The following is a 10,017-nucleotide window of genomic DNA, read 5'->3' as shown; positions in this document are numbered from 1 at the left end:
GTGTGGGGCTTCACTACCCACCTGGCTCACACCCTATGGTTCTTCTTAATAGATGGTGCGCAGACATGTGGCCACACCTGGACAGTGCTGCTAGGTGTCTGCTGCTCACAGCTCTACCACCCGCCCCCTTGGGGGGGGGGGGCACCAGGCACATGCCCAGGGGGCTGCTGGGTAATCCAGCTATGACTGCAGGGTAGAGTGACCCCAGACAGGCTTTCAGAAGTTGGGTCTTAGTCCTGACTCTGCTACCAAGTCACCCTGTTTCTGAGCCTCAGTATCCTCCTTGTATGCATGAGTTTGGACCAGATGGATGTTTCCCAGACCCTTGTTTTAGCATGAACTAGCAGTGCTTTAAGATTTATAAATATTCTCTCATTTTATCTTACTAACTGGGGGGCAGGTGTTGCTTTTACACATTGTAATGTATGTAATACCCTCTGCTATTATTATTGTTGCTTTTTACATAGTTATAACTCAGGGATACATTGTTGGTCCTGATTTCTTCTTCCTATGTCTTCCAGTTTTCTTTGTATTCTTCATAGTTGCCATTTCTAAAGACACAGAAATATTCCATTATATTCCTAAACCAACTTCTTTTTTGGGGGAAGAGGGGTTCCTAGGTAAGATAGGGGAGGATCTCAGCCCAGTTACCATCTGGTAGCTTCCTATGTTCCATGTTCTAGCAAGTTCTTTTTGCTGACTGGTTGCTTTTTGGTGACTCTCTCAGACTAAATGTAACAGGCAGATGTGGCTTCATTGGTGAAGGTAATTCCACACCAGGGGTTCTCTACATAGACACCATCACAGCTCTGGAAAACAACCCTCTTCCCCCCAAAGGAGGTGCTGAGATCTGTTGTATCTGTGCTGCTGAAGAACTGCAGGTACAGGTTCCTTGGGATAATGCCCCAATTGTCCCCACCTGAGTTCTGGCTCTCATTCAGTGTCTGATGTATGTCCCCCAGCTGCTTGTCACGTCACATGTCATCTTTCCCCCATTCCCATCACCACCATCCTCCTTATACCCTGTGACTGAGACACATCACAGTGCCTTCCATCCCTTTTCCTTCCCCCTGCCCCCTACCTTTTATCCATACTCTTCTGGCCAGAGTTTGTGGGCTCTATCTCTATTTCTAGTCCTCGTATGTTTTGTGGTCACACTGAGGCCCAGGGTGGTATAGATCTGGGGTCAGAGGACCTACCTCCTTATTTCTCAACTCCTCTGGATATGGCCTGTAGCCAGGCTGTCAGAATCCTTTGAGAGGAGATCTTGGGCTCTGCAGATTTAAGCTTCCCAAACTAGGAAATGGAATCATGGATCTAAAACTAAAATACATCTTAGGAACCATCTAGGCCAACCTCCTCATGTTACAGATGAGGAAACTGAGGCCCAAAGATATTAATTAAGTGACTTACCCAAGGGCGAAGAAGATGTGAATTCAGGGCCAGTGCTCCTTCTACCACATCAGTGCCTCAGACAAATGAAAAATCCTTTGTCTGCCTACTTCTTGGTCTTTAAGAATCTATGGATGCCAGGGGCAGAGCCACTGGTCAGATGGAGCCATCAGATCATGAATACCAGCCACCAGGTGGGTTTCTTCTCCCCTTTCTGAGCTGCCTCCCCTCACCCCTTTTCTCCTTGGATATTCCCAGTGCCCACTTGCTGGAGTCCTCTCTTCCTTTCCTGGGCCTGCTTCTCCTGCCCTGCCCAACTGGCCCATGTCCTTCTCAACTTAGAACAATAAAGAGACATTTCAAGTGAGATTCTTTAGGAGACTGGAGAACTCTCAGCTTTATTTTGGAGCCATGCATCACTTTTGATGGAGAACGTCAGCATTGTCCCCATTGCCCTTTCAGAAGGCAGACTCCATAATGCAGATCACACCTGCCTACTGCACACTTCCCTGGAGAGCATGGGTGCATTGGACAGGAACATCTTCCAAGAAGTCAGCATGGGCTCATGTAAAGGACACCATTCTTGGGGTGAGAGATCTGAGTTCAAGTTCCAACCTGGCCACTGACTAGCCATATTACTCTGGCCCTTTCCTGGTCTGAGCCTCAGTTTCCTCATGGATCTTTCACAAGGGAATTGGACTCTGTTTCCAAAGTCCCTTCCAGCATTATTGGGGAGTCATGTAATTCAGTATTCAATTCAACCGACTTTCATACCCGGAATTTGTCAGGTAGGAAAGCAAAACCAGTCTGATAGCTTTCTTGTGGTCGACTTTCTTGGCCATCACTGAAATAGGAATCAACAGGCTTTTTTTTTTCCAACTGAACTTGTAGGGGCTGAAGAGAGGCCTTTCATCTCAAATTCTACCTTTGAAGCCTTTTAGCAAAGCCTAGAGAGTGTAATTTTAAAGAGGGAAGATGATGAACTTGTTTTGTTTCTTGAATCTTTTTTTTTAATTGTTATTTTTTGGAGGGGGGAGAACAGGGCAATTGGAGTTAAGTGACTTGCCCAAGGTCACACAGTTAGTAAGAGTTAAGTGTCTGAGGCTGGATTTGAACAGGTCCTCCTGACTCAAGGCCAGTGCTCTATTCACTGTACCACCTGGTTGTCCTGAATCTTTTTCCTTAAAAAAAAAAAAATTAGTCTAGGAAACAAGTGCAGTCTGAATGATGGGTGGTGTCAGTCAGAAGAGACCTGAGGCCATCTTGGGCTGCCTTGAGAGGCACAGGCTCTGGGCATAAGGAGATGCTGATCCTATGATACCCCTGCCAGGCTGCTTCTGGAGTGCTGTCCTGATTTCCCAATACCCCATCTTAGATGGGCCAATAAACTGGAGAATGTGCAGAAGAGGCCAGCCAAGGTGATACTGAATTCATACCTTGTGAGCTTTGGTTGGAAGGCCTGAAGAAGAGGAGACTCAGGAAAAACATGAAGACCACCATCAGATATTTGAAGGCCTGTCATGTAGAAGACATGACCTTAAAGGGCACGACCATCTGACCTCGAAGGGCAGACCCAGGAGCCATGGGTAGAGACCAGATGAAATGTGATGCCCCAGAGGGCAATGGGCTGCCCCGGGAGACAGTGGGCTCCCTCATTGGAAGCCTTCAGGCACAGGCTAGATGACCACTTGTCAGGCATGTTGGACGGGGGATACTTTTTTGGGAACAGATTGAACATCTCCTAATTCTAGGAACCAATGATTAATTGAGAATCAGAATCTGAGGACTGGAGGAGATCTTGGGGTTTGTTTAGTTTTCTAGTGTCCAAAACGAAACCCATGGACTACATGTGACCCTTTTGACCTCAGGATGGTGCCGAGATTTTCAGCAGAAACATTTGATATTTAATGAGCTAGCACATAAGAACTGGGAGGCCAGCATGGGTTGCACTGCCTACCACTGCTCTTCAGAGTTTTAGAGCTGGAAGGTCTAGTTCAACCTCCTAGTTTCACAGAGGAGGAAACTGAGGCCCAGAGACATGAAAGGATTTACACATAGCGATTTGGTGGCAGACCTGGGTCCAGAATCCAAGCTTCTTGACATCCAGTCCTGGGGCTGTTTATGTTTGAAAGGCCCCAGCTTTCCATGGGAGAACACCTCTGAGCATGAGATTGAAGGAACTTAGATGGACAAGCCCATCGTGCCACAGCTCTCTCCAGGACCTTGGAATTTAAAGTCCCAAGTTCACTTTTTCTTCCTCCCTCCCCTTCCATTTTGTTTTTCCTTCCCTTCAAAGGAGTTTCACTCACTGGGAATTGTTTGACAAATACATCAATATGAACATCATGAAGAATTCTCTTTAGTACAAGCCCATTGTTCCTGGCAGGCTGGTGTGGTCCAATGGGAGGTGGGATGGGGATTGGACTGTGTTACTACAGGGAGATAAAGTGCTTTGGAAAAGACCTTGGTTTCAGGTTTGGCGCTTCACTCATTCAGTCTTATCTCATTCATGAAGGTTCTGCCAGCAACTGGAATTTTTATACAGCTTAAAGATATTACAGATATTTAAAGATAAAGATCTGCTTCACAGTTTCATTCATTCATTCAGATGTTTTGATTTGTTTTGTCTTGTTTAGCCAAGGTTTGTGATTTGGACCAGTGAGGGTCAGCACCTTCCCTGAAACTCCTTGTCTTAATGCTGGGGGCACTGAGGGCCTGGTAGTCTGCTGGGGACCAGTCACCCAGAATAGGCCTAGTTCTTTCTGACTCTGAGGTGGGCTTTCTCTTCACTACACAGGGCCTATGACGGTTTTGTTTTAAACTGTTTTGTATTCTCCAAGGTTCCTTTGGTCTGCCTCTGATATGCAGTTAGATTAGGGAGGTGGTTAAATATGGTTTAACTCTCAGCCCTTAGGGCTGTTGAGCACTGACATTGGGGTAGCTGGCATGAACAGATACATTGGCTTTGTACAACTCTTCCAGATTGAACTGATCCTGGTGAGGGACTGGGTGGAACAAAGCGTGGTCCCAGCTGTCGCTGCTGGCTCTCTCTCTCTCTCTCTCTGTCTCTCTCTCCCCCTCTCTCCCTCCCCCACCCTCTGCCCAGCTCTTTCCTTCTTGGGCGGAATTCTGTTCAAAATAATGTAATAATATAGGGGTCCAGTTGAAGCAACAGGGGTGGGGAGCCTGGGAGATAAACATTCTCCAGTTTTCTTAAAAATATAAGGCATCACAAGATGGCACAGAACTCAGGGGAGTACAGGGAGCCCCTGGTTGGGGGGTGAGTGGGTAAGGAGACAGAAAAGTAAATGGAGTGGGTGGTCAGAAGGAGCCCAGTAAGTCAGGGCTGAACACTAGATGCAGATAGGTCAGCTGCTCCTGGGGGGTGGGGTGAGGGTATCTTGGTGATCCTCTGTCATGACAGCCTAGTATGATGTCATCTCCCTAGCAGGCATGGCTGATCCTGGCCCCAAGAATGATCATCTCTGTGCTGGTGACCTCAAGCTCTATGGCTGGCAAATCTGGGGGGAATTAGGAACTCAGGCTTCCAAATACTTGGCAGCTTTTTTTGGCCAGATGGGGCCAAGCTCTGATTAGGACAGCCTAGCTTACAGCCCCTGGGCAGATTGAAGCCAGGGGCCATTTGTGTGGATCAGCAAGGCCATGCCACAGAGAGGCTGCCACTAAGTGGCCCCTGTGATTCTCAAACTGAAATGTCAATGACATCTGGTTCACCAAGTCTCAAGCTTTCCCTTCAGACAAAAACACTTGTATGTGGGCCCGCCCTCTCCTTCAACATGCTGGAATTTCTGATGTGGGCAGGTCTTTGCTCAGAATACACCTGGGGGGTTGTTACTGAGAAAGAAGAGGATTGAGATGTTAGTGTGCCCACAGGGAGGAGAGCCCCCGGCAGTGGGGCCATGGCCATCCTCGTGGGAAGGTTCTTACTAGTGAGTGCTACATATACCTTGACCATTAAAATAACCCTGTTCTGGACCCAGAGCCACCACGAGGCATTTTGGAACAAGCGTTAGTGCCGGGGACTCCCAAAGGTGTTGTTGCTGATGTCCGTGTGGTACACAGAGATGCCGGGATACACGTGGGTGTAGATGCTGCTGGGGGGGAGGCTCTGGGAGTCCTGGTGGGTGCCCATGCTCTGTCTTCACCTGCTAGACTTGTTCCTCCCCCGCTATTGTGGCAATCCGCCGCAGATTTTCTTTAACTTTAATAAATTCAGGTGCCTGGTCTTCTTCCTTTTTGGTTTCTTTTTCCATCTGAAGAAAAGAGAAGTCAATAAGTCAGGGGGGGCACTGAGGCTGTTTTTAGATCTTAGTTGATGGACAAACATTTATTAAGCACTAACTTTGTGCTCAGCACTGTGTTAGTGGACACTGACTCAGGAGACCTGGCACTGAACCTAACCTGAGCAAGTCACATGAATGCAGAGCTTGGAGCTGGATGGCAACACCTTGGCCAGCTCCACAGTCGCTCTCTTGTAGATTCGGCAACGGTGTGGTCAGTGAAGAGCCCTGCGTTCCTATCCCACCTCTGAGACTTTACAACATACAGTTCCAGTGTGACTCTGGCAAAGTCACTTATTCTTTCTAGTCCTATAAAATGAAGGGGTTGTATAAGGTCGCCTTTCAGCCCTGAGGTTCCTTCCAGCTTGAGCCAGGCCCCTATAAAGAGCCAGGCCCCTTTAAACCTAGAGCCCCTCCATGGTAAGTGACTCATTTAAATACAAATATTAAATAAATTTAAATAGCAAAAATTAGAAGCTGGGTCTCCTGACTGCAAATCCAGTGCTCTCTCCACCATACCAAGTCCCTAAAAACCACTGGGTCTGTTTGCCCATCTACAAACGAGGATCATATTATTGCTAATACTACCCAGCAGGTAGCTGTTGCTTTAGGGTTTGTAAAACACTCTACATGAGATACTAGCTCATTTATCTACCTATATAGTTTCTGTTACCTATCTACTAGGGTGCTTATGAAGAAAAGACCGACTCTCAGAGCACCATGTAAATATCTTCTTCTCATTATCTGGAGCTATTACCTGGATTTCTTTTTGCCCTGTCCTACTTTGTTGTTCAGCTGTGTCTGAATCTCTGTGACCCCATTTGGAGGACTTTTTCCTTCTCTAGATCATTTTACAGATGAGGAAACTGAGGCAAACAGGGTTAGGTGACTTGCCCATAGTCACATAGCCAGTAAATGTCTGAGGCTAGATTTGAACTCAGGTCCTTCTGACTCCAAGCCCAGGGCTCTGTCCACTGCACCAGGGCTGCCCATATGGTGCTGCCTAAAAACCCTCATCTCAGACTCTGACTTCACAGAACACTGTTACATGGAAGGAACCGCTGGGACCCAGTCCAGATAGGCCAGCTATTTTATACATTTTATACAGGAGGAAACAGAGTTAAACACTGCCCAAGGTCAGAGAGTAGATCAGGCAGGATTTGGACGGAAGCCTCTTGGTTCCAAACCCAGTTCTCTCCTCCTATGTCGATCACTTTGGTTCTTTGAAACTCAGTTTCTCCATCAGTAAAACTGGGGTAACAGTACCTGCAGGTCTCATCTTGCAGGGAAAAGTCCCTAGTAAAACCCGAGACGTTATTGCAGAGTTCTTATTCTCTGAAAAGCCCTTGCCGCCCTTGCGGGGCTTTGCTGGGCTCCCCAGCTTCAGCAACTAACAAAGGAGAGTTTTGTTTCATTCGGTGATGCAGCCAGAACCCTGATCGCACACGGTGCGCTCTCAGGAGCACAGAGCGCTCTGCCTAGAAAGGCCCTTGGACATCTCGCCTAAGCCCCTGGCTTTGCAGACCCTGGAGGCTGCTTTGCCGGAGCGCTCAGCTGGCCTTCCAGACTCTTCCTCGCGGCCAGTGGGGCCCCCCCTGCCGCGTGCCCTTCTCCCCCATGTCTGCCCTGTGCCAGGGCGGCCTCTGACTGTAACACGCCCTGAATTTGGTGGTGGTGGTGGTGGTGGGGGCTTTCCTACCTCCTCCAGTCGCTGCTGTCTCTTCAGGAGCTCTTGTTCAAATGGCGACTTGAGTCTCCTGGCCTCTTCTTCCTCTTTCTTCAGCCTAAGCAGTTGATTCCGCCGCCGGTGCTCCAGGACCCGCTGCAGCTCGGGCTTGCTGTCCACTCCCAGGCCTCTGCGGGTGTCAGGGTGGGGGCAGGAGAGAGGCAGGGGAGGGAGGGAACAAGGAAAGAGTCTTAATGGAAAAAAAAAATCTGGACTTCCTATTGCTCCTTTGGAAAATGAGACCTTGGAATCTGCACATAGAAATAAAGGCGCCTCTGGCTTCCTACCCCCGCAGGAGCTCTGGGAGTCAGTGAAGCTCAGTTTACCTGTCAATAAAATGGGAGCATGAAGGGGATTTCCTGTAGGTTGCCACCTGTTTGGGAGGGTTACTCCAAAAATCAAGATGTACTTATGGGGTCGTTGTTGTTCGGCCTTCCTATTGGGAAAGGATCGATGACGTCATGAGGGCGATTGGCTATAAGAATGGGTGGAATGAACGGAAAGCAAGGGAGGCTATTGGCTTCCCTGCTCCCGCTATCCTCCTTAGACTTCGGCAGGAAGGGAAATGCGGCCTCTGAGAGGCGCAGCGGAACACTGGCAGGTCCCCACCTCTCAGGGAACCTTAGCTCACTCCTGCAAAATGCGAAGAATGGAAACCTTGGAGAGCCGGAGAAAGGTGAGCTCGGCTTAGTGTGGGCTCCAAAGCAAATTACACAAAATGCACCTGTGTGGGTTGTGGGGAGTGCGTTATTCTATTGTAGAACTAAGTGTGCAGTGAAAGAGCGGTAAAAAATGGAACTTTGGTGATGGCTGAGAAGGCTTCCTGTTCAAGCAGGATCTGTGGCTTACTGGACAAATCGTAGGCAGCTGACTGCTTGGAGTTGAGAGTGACTTGTCCAGTTACACAACTGCTGGGCCAGAACTCTAACCATTACACCATCCTGCCTCTCTGAGGGTATTACTTTTTGTTCTTGTTTTGTGATGTCATAGGTAAGGAACCTTCCTTCTACCAAACCAGAAGTGGTTTGCCCAGGGTCACACAGCTGGTTTGTGTCAGAGGCTGGTGGTCAGGATTTGGACCAGGTCTTCCTCATTCCAAGGCTGCATCTCTAATAGTCATTTACTAGGGCAGGAACTAGAACTCCAGGAAGTTGGCAGTTGCGGCTGTTATGGCCAGGGACCACAATAGGAAGAAAAGTAGCCTCATTACTGAGGCTTAAAAAAATCGACTTCATGAGGACAAGATGGAAATTCATCTGAAAAAAATCTTGAGCTCTTAGTGGACTGCAACTCCAAATTAGCCAGTCCTGTGATTTGGGAGACAGAGGAGCTCTTTCAGTCTGGGGCTACAATTAAGGGAAAGCTTTTTCTCAGAAGTCAAGAGGACACAGTTCCCTGGTTAGACCATTTGAAGGAGCTGGGGAGGTTTAGCTTGGTGAAGGGAAGACTTGGGACAGGATACCTGGGTTCCAGTATTCAAAGGGAAGAGAGATCAGATGTATTTGACCCAATCCCAGAGGGCAGAACAAAGGGGGAGAGGAAGGCAAGAAGGAAAATTGAGGTTTGAGGTAAGGAAAGACAGAAGAAAAATCTGTGATTCTGTGACTGAATGGAGGAGGCTGAAGGCCAAAAGGGTGGGGAGCCCTCACTCCTGGGTCCTGAGGAATTGTGGCCCTTCCTGACCAGGAGAGGGAATAACTGTTACCAGTCAGAAGATTCCAGCAAGAGGGGACTCTATGAGAGGTCTAGAAACAGAGCTCCCTTGATAACATCCCAGCGCTTAGCACAGCTCCTGGCGCATAGTAGGCACTTAGCAATTGTTCATTGATTGATTGATCTCATCCTACCCCTGCTTGAGGACCCCCAGGGATGGAGAACTCACTAGTGACCATGTTTCTTTTGGAAGATGCTCACCACCAGAAAGTTCTTCCTTCTATAGCAAGCCGACATGGACTTCCCTCCCCCTCCAGTGCACCCTGTAGAACGAATTATCTTTGTGTGACTCATAAAAGCCTCCGAGGGCAAGGCAGGAGGCAACTAAAAGCTTTCCTCATTGCACAATGTTTTCTTGGGGTACATTCTGGGCTCATGACCTTACCTGGCTTAAGGCAAACTCCCTGAACTCTGATTGAAGGAAAGCCAGAGTTGAATTTTTTCTTGGGGCACAGAGGCTTCAAGCAAAATGCGTCTGTTTTTCTGGAAATTGGGTGCCTCTCTGTCTCTGTCTCTATCTTTCTGTCTCTCTGTCTTCTGTTTCTTTCTCTGATGGGGGAGAACTGGCCAAGAACTGCTATCTGGGGGACGTATTGGTGTTGTACTTTGACTCAGTGCGGCAGTTAAAATTAAGGTACACTGAGGCACAAAGTTCTTAGTGTGATCAATTTATTAGAAATGCACAGACATATCAGTGGGCAGAACCTAAGCTTCCTCAGATAAGCTAAGACCCTGAAAGAGGGGGACTGGCTTACTGTTATAGATTGTTTTGGGGACAGAACAAAGAATAGGATTTTGTGGGCAGGAAACAAGTTATGATTGGTTAAAAGAACTCAGCATCTTGAATGATGAAATCAGTATGATTGGTTAGAGAACTGAGGCATG

General features: G+C 48.0%; 1 protein-coding gene across 2 annotated transcripts in view; it reads right to left on the bottom strand.

Annotated features, from left to right (window-relative positions):
* Positions 1–1,761: 1,761 nt before the first annotated feature.
* The window catches only part of FAM107A (family with sequence similarity 107 member A), a 124,342-nt gene continuing 116,086 nt past the window's right edge, over positions 1,762–10,017 (bottom strand). For both annotated transcript variants that reach the window (XM_069084238.1, XM_069084237.1), the window contains 2 exons: positions 7,393–7,549; positions 1,762–5,666 (listed from right to left, as the gene is read on the bottom strand). In XM_069084238.1, the coding sequence (XP_068940339.1) occupies positions 5,562–5,666; positions 7,393–7,549 (262 nt within the window). In that variant the 3' untranslated portion in view covers positions 1,762–5,561. The remainder of the gene's footprint in view (positions 5,667–7,392; positions 7,550–10,017) is intronic.

Source organism: Petaurus breviceps, unplaced genomic scaffold (genome assembly GCF_028583685.1).
Source record: "Petaurus breviceps papuanus isolate PSGF00001 unplaced genomic scaffold, PetGlider_PUasm1.0 174, whole genome shotgun sequence".
Taxonomy (NCBI): Eukaryota; Metazoa; Chordata; class Mammalia; order Diprotodontia; family Petauridae; genus Petaurus; species Petaurus breviceps.
The sequence above is the reverse complement of the archived record's forward strand: the minus strand, read 5'-3'. Positions and strand labels throughout refer to the sequence as shown.